The sequence below is a fragment of the Acanthisitta chloris genome, unplaced genomic scaffold (genome assembly GCF_000695815.1).
Source record: "Acanthisitta chloris isolate BGI_N310 unplaced genomic scaffold, ASM69581v1 scaffold3310, whole genome shotgun sequence".
NCBI lineage: Eukaryota > Metazoa > Chordata > Aves > Passeriformes > Acanthisittidae > Acanthisitta > Acanthisitta chloris.
The window spans coordinates 20,688-36,131 of NW_008653186.1; the positions used below are offsets into that span (position 1 = coordinate 20,688).

At 38.3% G+C, this 15,444-nt stretch overlaps 1 protein-coding gene across 1 annotated transcript in view; it reads left to right on the forward strand.

The window, feature by feature from the left end:
- SNAP91 (synaptosomal-associated protein, 91kDa) overlaps positions 1-15,444 on the forward strand; it is a 68,521-nt gene that overhangs the window by 20,570 nt on the left and 32,507 nt on the right. The window contains 10 exon segments of the mRNA XM_009079750.1: positions 1,083-1,185; positions 2,786-2,879; positions 4,100-4,211; positions 6,488-6,594; positions 7,923-7,964; positions 11,229-11,299; positions 11,711-11,716; positions 12,675-12,702; positions 14,430-14,539; positions 15,344-15,444. Of these exon segments, the coding sequence (XP_009077998.1) occupies positions 1,083-1,185; positions 2,786-2,879; positions 4,100-4,211; positions 6,488-6,594; positions 7,923-7,964; positions 11,229-11,299; positions 11,711-11,716; positions 12,675-12,702; positions 14,430-14,539; positions 15,344-15,444 (774 nt within the window).

The window sequence follows — 15,444 nt, forward strand, 5'->3', positions numbered from 1 at the left end:
CCACATTACTTCATCTCTCAATGTAGACATGTGATACCAAAAAGACTTTAGCATCTTTTAGAAGTGGTAACGCAGGGCAGGGACAAAGCTCAAGAAATACTAGAAGTGTGTTTGTCTAAGCAAAGGATACTATGTATGTTCAAAGACATTGGCCTTTGGCTGGCAACTGAGTTCTGTTAAATGTATGCATTTGTGCTCTTCACCACTTTTTTTAAACTTAAATTTTCTTTTCATAGATAATACAGCAGTGTCATAGATAATGAGACATCAGATTTGGTAGTGTTAAGCCCAAGCTGACAGAGATACTTAATGCTGAGGGATATTAAGGGAAAATACAGTCAATGACTAAGATAAGGGGTGTGAATTTTAACACAGGTAGCAAAAAGGCACTTGTGCTGAAGAAGACAATGAGTTGCCTTCTGCACATATTTCTGTAGTTTAGAGGAAGAAACTTTGAAAGAAATAACTGAAGGATAGATCATAATAATACTAACTGCTCACATATCATAGCCTTGAAGGTCACTGAAGTTTGAGGTTGATTGCACAGAGGATCTCTGGTGTAACAGTTCAAAGAAGGCACTAATCTCTAGATGCCGTCATAATGTCTTTGTTCTGGTAAACCTAGTCCAAGGAATTTTGAAGGTCCATGTAAGAGTTGGAGGGACTAACATACATAAAATGTCAGGAGTGTTTAAGCTGATATTTATCCTGGAAGTTATGTACCGGTTAAGGAAAAACATTTTGTTAAGTAGATATTTTCCCCATTAATAGAAGGGTAGCTAATTTTGCCATCAAGTAATGTTACCACACTACTGTGCAGGAGCCACTGGCAGGTTTCCCCAAGAGCCATGCCACTGGTGCACTGGATGAATCTGTTGGAAGCAGAGAACGGTGGTAGATTGGTTGGATGCATCACTACTGGTTTTCCTTGAGAAGTTTGAAGATGTGATGCCTGTTCTGTATGTGAATTTGTATAGTGCAACAGAAATATCATAATCTTAGGGTCTATTGACTGTGTATTTACTAAAGAACATCCAAATAAGCACAAAAATTAAATGTAAAATGTGTAACTTTTTTTGCAGGTTATGACATGTCCACCTTTATAAGGCGTTATAGTAGATACTTGAATGAAAAAGCATTTTCCTACAGACAAATGGCATTTGACTTTGCAAGAGTGAAGAAAGGGTAAGCAAAGCTTAGATATGTAAACTAACAGAGTTGCCTGACAAATGAAGATCTTCTTCGTGGCATTACACATAATTCCTCAGTGACTTTGTTCTTATGTTCTCTGTGTAGCTATAATGAAGCACAAAATTGGTTTGATTTTTTTTTTATTTTTTTAAAGTGTTTGTCATTGGTTAAATTTCGCCCAAAGAGGAGCAGGAAGACTGAGTAGTAAGGCAAATACTGAAGACTAAAGTAAGGTGCTTGCAGGACTGGAAGGTTTTAGTGCTAGGTGTTAAATCTGATGCTGATGAAATTGTGCTGCAGTGAGATTGTGTTTTGGATTTGGAGAAGGAAACATGCTGAAACTATATTTAGGATGTTTCATTGTTCTCTAGACACTTTCCTTAAGAAAGATGGCTGATTACAAATGAACTGAAATGAACACCTGAAGTTCTAAGCAGGCAACAGAGCGGACAGTTATAAACAGAAGAGAATAAGGTTGTAAATTGCTGGTTTTATTTCTCACAAGAACTGTAGTTTAAAAAAAAAAAAAAAAAAAAGAGAGAAAAGTTAACCCAGCCTGGAGTAGTATGTTGGTATTTATGAGAACATTTTTTGGTCTCTGACTCCTCTAATTGGGACTTTAATGGCTGTAGATTCTCTGTTGAAGCACAGACAACACAAGTGGCTTAACACCCACTGACGGTGCAGCTTAATTGACTGCATGCTAAAGATGCATCTGCTAATCATGAGCTGCATACAGGATCCTTTTGGCAGTTCTGGTGTATTCTGCAGCTTGGAATTCTGACCTGTTAATGCAGGCATTGCTGCCAGGCTGTTCTCTCCTGTTCCTCAAACAGCCAGAAGGTGTAGGGCCTACTGTGACAGCTTTTCCCTTAGTGGGAACCAGAGTAGTTCTCTCTTGAATACTTGATGTAAAATAAATTTAAGTTTGGGTTGCTGGGAATCTCACTATTTCTGCCTTGCTGTGTATGTTCCTGGAAAGTCTCTCTATGTGTGTTATTTCTGGTGCTCAAAACAAGGTGCTACCTCAAAGTATAGCATAAAAGAAGTAAGGATAGTGGTTTGCATTTCCAGAGAGGAGATGCTATACCTGTCAGTGACCAGAACAGAGCAATACATGTAATGGTGGTTGTTCAGGTTTGTGATATCCAGAGATAAAAATTAATATGTTTAAAGTCTTCTCTAACACTATGGGTGACAGTTAAGGAGTACTATGCATTCACATATGCATCAGCAACAAGCTATTAGTTATTCATTACAAACTTCATGCACAAAGATTATCAGTTCTCTGTGTACTTCTGTGGCAGTATTTCTGGTCAGGTCATTTAGACTCTCAGTATTGTCTTTCCATAAAGATATCAATCATTTGCATTCATCACTCTAATGCAAAACCTTTCCTCACTTGCTGTCAGGGAGGGTGGCTGGGTGAAGTATTTTTCATGCCAGCTCTCATGATGATGTGAGAAGCAGGAGAAACAGGCAGTGCCTTTGAAATGGGTTATAGCTGCTTTAAGCTTAAATTTAGGTAACAGATCAGTTTGGGGGAAGGGAGAGGAGAAACTCCATGTCTTCTAATATGTATTCCCTCTTGCAGAGCTGAAGGTGTAATGAGAACAATGGTTCCTGAAAAGCTGCTGAAGAGTATGCCAATATTACAGGAACAAATTGATGCCCTACTTGAATTTGATGTATGTATTGAAGCTGACCCAGCATTAACATTGGGCAGTGACTTAAATGCTGCACTGCAATGAACATGTTTCATCTTGTAGGTAATGCTTTACTGATCATACCATCATGTAGGCCAAAAAATCCCCTTTTCAGTGTCCCACTGAGGTAGTGTGGTGAAGGATGGCCCTTTCCTATATGTATGAAGTGTACAGATTGCACTTTTTTTGTTTTTGTAGAGAGGGTAGAGGAACAACATGGGAAATGAGTGACTTGAAGTTTAGAGTTTTATCTTCTGCATCACTGAGGGGAAGAAATGGACAAAACAAGGAGACTGAACACTTTATTTTCCCCTGTCTCTTGGCAATCTTCTTCTTTTTGTGGGGGAGGGAAAAGCCCATTAAAATACCACCTGCACATTGTTTGGCTTCCTCAAAATCTTCATCTGTTTTTCAGCTGTAAACCAAATTGGCTAAAGTTTAATCTAGGCTGTTTATAGAAACAAGTGTGTACAATATCTTTATAGTGTTATGAATGTTGATGGGATTGTTTATCTGACTTAAGGATAAAAATGAGAGCATTGTTGTAGGAGACACACTGTAGCATTGCAAAGTGGTCTTTGAAGGAATCAGTCTCGAAGTTGTGCTCTTGGTGGGCAGAATGATACACCCTGAGGTGGCAGGCAGGGCCCATTACAGCTTTTGGAGGAAAGCCTTAGAAATACAGCCTTTCTAATGTGTTTTTCATTCCTTAAATGACATAGGAATTGTGACATAGTGCTCTCAGAAGAGAAGGTATTTTTAATAAAAGAAAGGTATTTTATTAAACAAGTGCTTATTTTCTTCCCAAGTCAATGTGAGAACTGAAAGGATCTTGACATCATTAATGCAAGTGTGTTATGTTGTAGACTATTGAGGTTTTGTTAAACTCTGCTGTGAACTGACATCTTTTGTCCTATTTCATTAAAACTTTGTTAATAGCACCTCTGCCTTCCTCTTCTTTGTGATAGGTGAAGGAATCAAGACTAAGGTGTTTACTGTTGATGCAGACTCTGCTGTAGTGGATTGTTTTGGAGTGGTGAAGAAAGCAATCCTTGATCTGCTAATCAAAACTTGTTTAACGTCTTAGTGTGAAAGCTTCAGTGCTTGACTCTATCTATAACAGCACTGGGTACTTGGTGTAGGAAAAAACTTCTGACTGCATTCAACACTTCTGTTGTAAATAACTGGTATTTTATTTGTAGGTTCATCCAAATGAACTGACAAATGGTGTCATAAATGCTGCATTCATGCTTCTATTTAAAGATCTCATCAAACTTTTTGCTTGCTACAATGATGGGGTTATTAACTTACTAGGTAAGTAACTTGGTGTCTGTATCTCACATATCACAAGTGAGTAAAAAACAAGTCTCAGATCTGCTTCAGGTTTTTTTATGTAATTTTCATTAAAGCTACATTTTTCTTGACTGTTCTATTCTGAAATGAGACAAAACTTTAATCCATGACTTTTTACATTAGTGTTCATCTGCGGCTGGATTGTCACATGCCCTTAAAACTATGTAGATGTATTCTTAAAGGCACTGACCATCTCTGTGCTTAAAGAAGTGTGCAGTGCTGTGTGAGCATGCATAATATGTCCTGCAAAGTTAGTAGCTTTTGCTTTTTGAGCTCAATATGACCAACAATGTGCCCAGGTGGCCAAGAAGGCCAATGGCATCTTGGCCTTTGTCAAGAATAGTGTGGCTACCAGGACTTAGTGATGCTGCACCTTGAGTACTGTGTTCAGTTTTGGGCTCCTCACTTTAAAGAAGGAAATTTTGGTGCTGGAGTGAGTCCAGCGAAGGGCAGCAAAGCTTGTGAAGGGTCTAGATAGCATGTTTTATGAGGAACAGCTGAGGAAGTTGGACTTGTTCAGTGTAGGGAAGAGAAGACTCAGGGGTGACCTCATCACTGGTGACCACTGTACAAATACAACAGTGAGGTAGGGACTGGTCTCTTCTACCATGCCCACAGTGAGAGGGCTCGAAGAAATGGCCTTATGCTAAGACAGAAGAAATTGAGGTTAGATATTGCAAAAAATATTTTTCACTCTTAGAGTGGTCAGACATTGGAGGTGGTCAGACATTGCCGAGGGAGGCGGTGGAGTCATCATCCCTGGAACTGTACAAATACAACAGTGAGGTAGGGACTGGTCTCTTCTACCATGCCCACAGTGAGAGGGCTCGAAGAAATGGCCTTATGCTAAGACAGAAGAAATTGAGGTTAGATATTGCAAAAAATATTTTTCACTCTTAGAGTGGTCAGACATTGGAGGTGGTCAGACATTGCCGAGGGAGGCGGTGGAGTCATCATCCCTGGAAGTGTTTTTAAGAAATATCTGGATCTGGTGGTGTGTGATATGGTTTAGGGGTTACAGTGGTGGTGCTAGGTTGATGATTGGACTGGATGATCTTAAAGTTATCTTCCAACCTTGATTCTATGATTCTATTGCATTTCTTAGCACACCCACATTCTGACAGATATGCTATGTGGTAGCCTTATATGAAATAATATACTCCTGAGTAGCATTCCTGATCTCTCTGAAAGCGTGACTGCCAAACCTGGATCCTCTCCAGAACCTACCTACCATCAGCCTACAAAGTCTAAAGGAGGCTGTGAGCATGTTTTGGAGACCAAGCAGCCTGATGTGATCACCAGCATGACATAGCTTAAGCTGTCCCTGCAAAAGGCTTCCTTATGAAGTCTAAAACCAGGAATTGTTGTAGACTGCAGGAAACATAACTGACCCTGTAGAAAATGAGCTTCAACTATTAAAACTTGTGAGCACTGCAACTGGTCAATAAAGACAGCTAAAAACTCAGCTTGCTTAGCCAGCACATCTGACCTAGAACTCTGTCTGCAAATAGAACAGGAAGAAACAGACATTATGGAGATGTTAGAGAGATTGAACGGGCAAAAAGATGTTTCTGAGCTCAGGAAATTGTAAAGCTCAGCTCAATTATAAAGCTCAATTTCTTTTTTACCCATGTTGCAGTGCTTTCTGGTGGTTTCATAAAAGTACATCCCAGGTGTTTTGACTGAAACTGTAGGCATGGAAAGCTTATGGAGCAGATAAAATGTGTTGGGCATCACAATTCAATTGAGATTTCACTGTCTGCTGCTACTTAAAGCATAAGTTCAGGTTGAAATATGTGGCAGCTGTGTTTTAATAATGAACACAAATGAACTTTAGAGAGCTACTTAAATGGAAAAAGTACTGTTCTTTGGAATGAAGGCATTTTGGGAGAGGACATGTACATATTTAAGTATTCTTAATTACTTTGAACTTTAAGTTTGGTAGCTAATTCACTTGCTTACTTTTTAATCTTTGAAAAGCTGGTTTACATCATACACACTGCTGTGCTGGTTGGGGTGCAATTTTATGTTCTATATAATTCTTTAGCAGCTCAACAAGCCCAACTTCTAAATTCTGCTAAGGACTAGGATTGCCACTAAATTAGTGTCCAAGTAGAAAAATGTTGATGTAGTGCCATATTCTTGAAACGTGATTTTTTTCTGAAAACTAGAGTTGCTGATGAATGCAGACCTAATGTAAGACATCTTAACTGAAATGTACCAAATTATTTCTTTAGAGAAATTTTTTGAAATGAAAAAGGGACAATGTAAAGATGCTCTTGAAATCTACAAACGATTTCTAACTCGAATGACCAGAGTATCAGAGTTTCTTAAAGTTGCGGAGGTAAGTGACTTCCAGTCTTCTGGAGTCTGGCACTTAAGTATTTTGTGAAATATTTAGCAGCAATATAAAATATTAATTGCACTTGTTAAGCATCTGTCTCCAATGTGTATAAATGTGAGGCAGTATAGAAGTCCCTGGATCTACCTGTTCAGCTCTTCTTGAAGTAGTTAAGCCCAGTTTAGGGCTTCCCCATGTCTCTATGGTGCAGCCAGCCTCAACTTTCCTGGTTAACTTAACAGATGACATGACTTCAACTGTAGTAATATTTCTGTGAAGTGCAGTAATAAATGCATACTTCTAGGACAGGGTTGAACATGAGATGATGATATAGCAACTAGGAATAAAAGCACAATGATTTTGTAAGTCTGGTTTTTTAGTCTTTGCAGCCAGCATCAAGTTTACTGGAATGTGAGATTTTCTTGGTTTTGTTCCTTGTTATCATCCTCTTATGTGGATAATAGGAATATTACATGGTTAATTAACTCTTTTGCTGGGTTCTCATTTGTGATAGTTGGCTCCTTGGCACAGGATGCACATTTTCCATGTTTCATGCTTCATTATAATGGACAGCAGTAATGAGCTGAATAAAAAGTTTGTTTCTTTGCTAATTTCTTTATCTATGAAGAAGCCTGATAGACTCCCTAATGACTTGTAATGTCAGATATGAATATTGAACTCGAGAGAGTGAAGCACTTTTAGAGACATAACTCAGCTTTGCTGGACAGGTATTGTAGTGACTATACTTCAGGATTACAAGGTGCAGTGGAGCTTGTTCTTCTGCAAAAGCCAAACCAGCAGTCACTCTGAAGAACTGTAGTGAAGTAACAGGGCAGTTGATAGAACACAGCAGACTTAGACTTAACTCATTTTATTTAAAATGCTAGTGGAGAATGGCAGAACAACCAAGTCACTTGAGCTTTAGCATTTATTTAAGTGATGTCCCCCTACGTTTTTCTCACTGGCTGAATTTCGGAGAACTTCATTAGGATAGTCAGGTATCTGGATAGTATGTGTTCAGCATTTAACTAATGCTGTCCCCTGAGACAAAAGTATATGAGCAGTGTATTGCAGTATATGAACTTTACCAGGGTGAACTCAAGCTCCATTTTCTTATCCTTTTATTTTTTAAATAGATATTTAATTTGTGGGAGAAAAAGAGACTGCTGAAAGTAGCTACTGGAAAGATGGACCTCTGTGCTTTCTAACTTTGTAGTCTTTTTCTAAAGATAGAGTGCATTATAGCTTGAAGAGCAGTTCTATTCAAAATTAATGCCTGCTGCAGAGAAATAATGCACTTACATTTTACCTTTATTCTTTTATATCCACAGCAAGTTGGAATTGACAAAGGTGATATCCCTGATCTTACACAGGTAAGCTTCTCTTGTAGTCTTTTTGGGTCTAACTAAAAGTTCTGCTTTTAGGCAGCACACCAGGAATGGAGATGTTGGTGGGAAGTCATACCACTTAACATGCTGTAGCTACCGGTCCATTTCCAGTATCACTTGCAAATTGGCCTGGGTGCCTGGCTTTGTGTTTAATGTGAAAAGGATATTTACGTGGAGGAAGTGATCCTTGTTGAAAAGTTCACTTGTGGCAGTTTTGATGCAAATAAAGTGGAACAGAAGAGCAACCAAAACTGCTTAACAGTTGTAAATCCCAAGTGTTTGTATAGGTTTTGTTCATGTAGTTTTTGAAAGCATCTTGAGAGCCTGATTTAATTCAACATCAGATTAGTGGCTCTCTTGGCTAAAAAAAAAAAAAACCAAACAGAAAAACAAAAAACACTTAAAAATTCTGAAAGTGTGACATTATGATAAGGTGAAGAGTTTTAATCTGAAATAGCTGACATAGTACATTCACCTAACCCTGTTTTTAACACAGTCCAGTCATGAATTAAGTCCTTAAACCAAAAGCACTCACCTTAAACTCAGTTAATGAAATGTGCTTTATAGATTTCTGTGGCACTTTTATATACTGCTGCTTGTGTTGTGCCAGCCTGCTCTGCATCAGTCAGCGCTGCACTTGCTCAGCAGTACCTTAGTTACTGCTACTGGATGGTCCCTTTGCACCCATGAATGAACACTTTAAAATAGAATAGTCCTTTTGTAAGGAAGGGATGTACAATGATCATAGAATCATAGAATTTTAGGGGTTGGAATGGACCTTATAGATCATCTAGTTCCAACCCCCCTGCCCTGGACAGGGACACCTCCCCACTAGACCAGGATTCTCAAGGCTTCATCCAGCCTGGCTTTGAGCACTGCCAGGGTTGGGGCTTCTACTACCTCCCTGGGCAACGGGTTCCAGTGTCTCATCACCCTCACAGTAAAACCTTTTTCCTAATATCTATCCTAAATTTCCTCTCTTTCAGTTTGTACCATCATCTCGTCCAACTGCTTGACCACTTCAGTGGTCTTCTCAGGTAGTCCCTCATAGCTGTATTCTCCCAAAGGCTGCCTGGGGACTCACTTGCTAAGGCTAATCTGCAACATGCTGTAGTTTGTGTGTAAGACCTAGGTAGTGTGTTTCAGTGAGAAATAAATAAAAGGTGAATAATAAAACTGAATTTCAGCTAATAATTCATTGAATATAATATCAATGGTATACCTAAGCTCCTAAAGCAAGCCATTGCAATAGTTTGTAGTAGTCTGCAAGAAGTTGGTTGTGTTGATGTGTGATGTGTATATATACTCTGTGAATCCAAACAAGTGGTCACAGTAGTGTAATTCAAGTTTATAGCTGTCATCTTTGGACTTTCTAGCTTGACTGTTAGATTTGGAGGCTGAGGAGGTACTTTGGCAGCTAAAGATGTTGGCTCATTTTTATTTACAAGCAATTCTTAGAAGTATGAAAGTTTTTCCCCTAATAGCTAGTGGGGAACCCATATCTAAGGTACTAACACCATGCTGACTGATAGATTATCTAATGTCAAAGCAGTGTCTAGAAGAAATTAAGCTGTGTTCAGTGTTGGAAATTGGATGCCAGATAGTATTTACTTTCCAGATTGTTGCATCTAGGTAGAAATTTTCTGAAGCTTCCTTTCTGAGTTCTGTTTGCTAGATTAAGTTTATTACCTTCTTGGCTTTTAAGAAACCTCTTAATGATATATTGGAAAGGTGTTAAAAGTGTGTAGAAATAACTGGCAACAGGAAATTGTGGAAATTTTTGTTTTGAAATGTATTTTTTTCCTTATATTTTTAAGTAGCACAACTTGTATCTTACAGTATAGCCTATTTGAATACATAGAAGTATGAATATCTGGGGCTGTTAAAAATTATTTTTTGTTTATTTTAAAGTAAATTAGAACCTTTGATATTTTTCTTGCTGCTGGAGAATTCTTATAACTGAGTTACTTATGGTTAACTAATATTATGTTCATTCTTACACTCAAATTAGTTGAATATTAATATTTAAGCCTATAAAAGCAGCAAGGTTAAGATGTTTCTGCATTGCATATGTACATGGGGCATATTTAAACTCAAGCCTTCATTTAGGATTGTTCTGAGCATTTTAAATTTCTGCATGTGTTAAGTTACTGGTTTTCATGCCAAAATTAATATGCAAACACTCTAAGTACACTTAACTGTGTATTGGTACTAGCAGGTACTAAGCATCCTGAAATACCTGATTCAGCCATCCAGCTGATTTTTCAGTATAGGAGCAGTGGATAGTCTGTTTTCAAGTATCACAAACTGACTTGTTTGATAAATGTCTGCCCTGAAAATAATAAGGCTTTATTTATGAGTAATGTCATAGGTATTGCTGTCAGAGAATTCCCTGTTTAAAGACTGTACCGCTGATGCACCAGTAACCCTGATGAAATACTTGACTATTGTATGCTGCTGTGTTTCTCAAGGGTTTCCTCCCTGCTTGTTGATCTTGTAGGAATCTACTTATCTGGACTCTATTTTTGTACTGGAGTAGCTAAGCCCAGTGTGCATTTACCACTACTTTTCCTATCTGCCATGGTAACAGCAAGTGAATGCCTGGGGGCATTGGCTGACCACAAAAAGGTTGCTTTAAATAAAATCTAAGGCCAGGGATGCTTGAAAAAGATCAGTTATTGTAGGTGTCTAAAATAGTAACCTTTCTGAATTTTGAGTTAGCTGCACAATAACCTGTGCTGGGGTGTCATTTTGAGAAGAAACAGCTGTAAGATTTTGTGATGTTGAGAGTTTTGACCCAAAGGTCAACTTTTGACCCAACAGGGGGCATTGGAAAGGACTTTTAGTTTGTTTTGTTTAGATTGCAAATGCTATCTAACCCTCTAGTCATGAAAGAAGTATTGGAGGTCTAACTAAAAGTATGACCTTGAACTTTTAAAATTAACCCTGTGGATGCCTGTGCTGTTGTCAATGCTTAACACTGATTGAAAGCATGATGAGCAGCACATCCTGAATTCAAGCACTGTGTAGTAGAGGTAAATGTTTTCTCTCTGCAGATTTGGTCACAGTATTAGCTCTTTAAAAGCTGTCTTTGCTTGAATACTTCTAGCTTGGAAATCCACTATTTCCATGGTGGTGTAAATAAAATAACAGCATGAGCATGCACGTGGTGGACTTCAGGGAAGTTGATGCTGGATTTCAGAGTATGAATAGGTCAATGCAATGTGTACCTTTCTCTTTGCTTTCAAGGCTCCTAGCAGTCTCATGGAGACCCTTGAGCAACATCTAAACTCACTGGAAGGAAAAAAGCCTGGAAACAAGTAGGTATATGTGTTGTACCATGTATCTTAGCGTAATAGTAACAATGTGAGACTAGCTGATGTTTAGTTTTGTCTCCGCCAACCTCCTTTTGTCACTTATCTAGAAAATAAGTAAGACTGGGCTTTTCCTTTTTCTTACAAAGTTGTCTTAATGGCAATATTTTTTTTTCTTACTGGAGTGGGGGAAGCACACAGAATAACTACACACTTTGCAAAATGAAGTAAAATTACCTGAGGAAAACTCCTAGAAGGAACTGGGGTTTTGCATGCTGCTAAGGCTTTTATCATCAAAATCTATTTGTGTTTTAATGGTTATGTATCTCCTTACTAGATACTTGTCATGGCTAAGTCTAGGAAGGATTAAGCTAAACCTGTGTTTTCTCTTTCACTGTTGCTTTCCTTGCAATTTAGTGAAGGGTAAGTACATATGTTTATGTATCACTTGCATGCAGGCATGGTTATGTGGGTTTTTTAAGATGGCTTGAATAGTTAGTAATAAATATTTTCTTTAAATTGAGATAAAATGTTCCTTTTTATATGGGCATTAATTTATTATTGGTCATTTCTGTGATTAGAAGTTCTGGGCATCTTCTAATGAGTTCTAAAGCTCCCAGGACTTAGCAAGTTCAAGTAATTTGTAGGATGGATGCTAGTTCAATACTAGTTCAGTACTGGTGCAGTTTTAACTTCAACTCTTCCTTTAATCTGTTAGGTCAAAGTAGCTCTAAAAATATGTCGCAGTATTTTCATATCTGATAGAAATGCAAACAAACAAATGCACTGACGTAGGTTTTAACTTACGGTGAAGGCTCTGAGAGTTACTGTGAGTGTGATTTTTGTGCACGTGGGAGAGCTTTCAGCTTGAACTTTCCAACTCACTTTTCATACTTTAAAATAACAATATTTAAAAGTAACTCTGACTTTCTTTAAAAGAGCAGTAGACTGAAAATTTGCTGACACATCCTCAAAAGATTTAGTTAACTGCTTCCATATTGGTGGTGTTCTGGTACTGTTGCATGGTTTTATAATATGGTAACATCTTGCTCCAGTAACTTTCCTACTGGCTCCTGGAAGCCCCAGAGCAAGACATTTGCATGCATCTCTGCCTTTCCTTCATTTAGTAGAGCTTATTTAAAAGGCAAAATAATCCTGTGATACTAGTTAGCTTAAAAAATTCATTTAAGATTTGAAGTAAAAATTTGCATTCCTTGTCTGAAGTGGCATGTGGAAGTTTGAGAAATGAGAAGGGCATGAAATTGTAGAGATCTTCAGAAAGCTTTCATGCTTAGTTTTTGGTCATTTTGCAGGAGTTTTGATGACCCAAAACATAGTTTCCAAAACTGTACTTATCTGAAAACCCCCTTTTTTTTCCTAGATCTGGTGCTCCTTCTCCTCTGAGCAAGGTAAATACTGCTAGTTGCTGTACTAGTTAATTCTTATTCAGGTGGTATGCTTTGGAACAGCTTAAGAGCATAAAGAGTTAAATTTCCATCTCCTAATCTGCTTTTTAGACTTTGCCACATAGGCCCTACCTAACTGACAAAATTGCATCTTTTCATGGCATTGTAAATACTAGTCCCATAAGAGCATGTCAGTGATCAGAAGGGCTGCAGTGCTTGTACAAGTGCAGAATGCTAAGGAACTTTGCCAGGATTTGATGATCACTCTTTGTGAAACTATAAAATATACATATATTTTTATCTTAACTTCTTTTTATTCTTCCCTTCCCTCTTAATCCTGATGTCAGTGAGACACTTACTTCATGGTGTTTCTCCTCCAGATCCTTCGCTCCGTTTGCAGCTTTTTAGGAGGAATTTCTGACTCTTTGAAAACCACATTCATGTGAAATGCCAGAAAGAAATCTTTCATCCCATGTATCGAGTTTCAGCAATGACCTTTATTAGTGAGACTGCTGACCTTAATTTGCAGCCAGAGTTGCCAGTGAAACTGCCTTGGTTTGAGTGTCAGATAAACTAATGAGCTTTATGGTGTTAGTAATAGTAGCTCCTGGTATCCTGGAGCATTGCCAGGTGCCATAGCTCTGTGTCTAGTAATGGATGTTGCACAGGAAAAATGCAGTGAAAACGTCTGAATCTGAGGAAGGTGGTTCAATGGTTGATTCAAGTGAAAGCTCTGAAATTTCCTTCTGAAAAGCCCTTTTTAAAAATCCACAACAAAACCAACAACCCCCCCAACTCTCCTGTTTTGATACCATAGCAGTTGGTGAGAACTACATGATGGTTCAGAAAGTGTTCTTACAACTTCAGCCCTCTCTTCCTTGATGTACATGAGGGATTTGGACTGCTCAAGTCTCAAACCTTAGTAGAGCTCTGGAGAGGGTCTAAAAGCTTATATTCATCTCCTGCTAGAGTCATAATGGTGGGACAACAGTAGAAGAACTCAGAAGAAAATCTCTTTGTATTTGCTGTTCTTTTTCAGTCTTGGAAATGGTCAGATGGGGAAATTGTACTAAAATTAGGACTTGTTTCCAGTTGCTAGGAAAAGGATCTCTCTAGCATGTGAGATGCTGTAACAAAGCTTGTAGTGTCTTTTAGAACGAAATTGTCACTCTTCAGGGTAACTTGAGTCTTCAAGTTTGCAGAAGACTTGCAATATACTCTCCTGGGTGTCTGTCCTTGCCATAGTTCAAGTATCTTTATCCAGAATTAGAGGAGCTAATGAAGCAAAGTTGTAGACTGAGCTGTCTTTTGTATCTTCTCAAGGACTTAACTGTTAGCACTGTTGATGGTTCTTTAAACTCTCTTCTGAAGGTTTACTACACACTTTTAGCTAGTTTCTAACCATTTCTCTTCTCCCAGCATTTATATGGTTAGAGTATTAAGGTGCTGTTGTGGACAAACAGCTATTGCATTCCATGGACAAAATGAATGGTCTGACAGACGTAGAAACAAACCCATTTTGTTCCTTCCTTGGAGTCACCTTGGAATTTCTCAGCTCCACCACCATCTGAAAACTTAGCCCAGTCTTCCTTAAATTCTTTCAAAGGAGAGAACAGCTCACAATAAAAAGACCTGTTGTCAAAATTGTGTTTGTAAAGTATGTGAATCTGCATGAGTTGTTTGTGGAGAAATGCTGGTATATTGAATGTATATTTAAAATATTTCTCCAGTCTTCTCCAGCCACAACTGTTACATCTCCTAGTTCTACTCCAGCAAAAACTATTGATACATCTCCTCCAGTTGATCTTTTTGCAACTCCATCTACAGCTGCTCCTGTCAGGTAAGTTAAAAAGTCTTACACTTGTAAAAGGAGGCTTGCCTGAAAGGTTTTGTTTGTTTTACAGGTAGTGTGCATCAATATTGAGTGGACTGCATTATTCTAGCAGTATAGGTTACAAATAATCTCTAACACCCACAAAAATAAATAAAAAAATTCGAGACTACTCTGATTTGCTTGCAGTGTAGTAGTGATTTGTACCATTCCCAACATAAACTTCTAAATGAATAGAGTGAAGTAATGTGCAAGTAAATATCTGACTGGCTTAAGCTGCAGAAATTATACCACCTTTCTTCTACTTCATGCCTGTTTATTGCCTGGAAATGAAGGTTTCTTGCTCTCTGACATGGCACAATGAAATACTGAAGTAGAATGGAGCTGGTTTCAGTCATAGCAGTTGCTTGCTGTGTTTTTAGGGACCACCTGGGATTTTTTGGTTTGGGTGTTATGGTGGTTTGTTTTTTGGTGGTTTTTTTTTGTTTGGGTTTTTTTGTTTGGTTGGTTTTTTGGGTTTTTTTTCTTTGTTTGGTTATTTGTTAATTCTCATAGATCTCTTGCAATGTCATTATCAAGTAATGGAAGTAAATTAAGGTCCCATCCTGAGTCGTAATGTATTCTTGGCACTCACTACATTAGAGGTGTTTATGGCCACTGCTCTAATCCTAAGGTCTGAAACAAAGGTCTCTCTGTTTCATCAGTCATCCAAACTAAGGGTAATTCCTATTATTCAGTCATGGCTTTTTTCAAATTTGATTGAAATGGATAAATTCCTCCAGTATTTAATCTCTCTCTTCCTTTTCTTGGCAGCTCTTCCAAACCATCCAGTGATCTTCTGGATCTTCAGCCAGATTTTGCTGCTACTGGGCAAGCAGCTCCAGCAGCTGCTGCTGCTGCTGCTACTGCCGGGG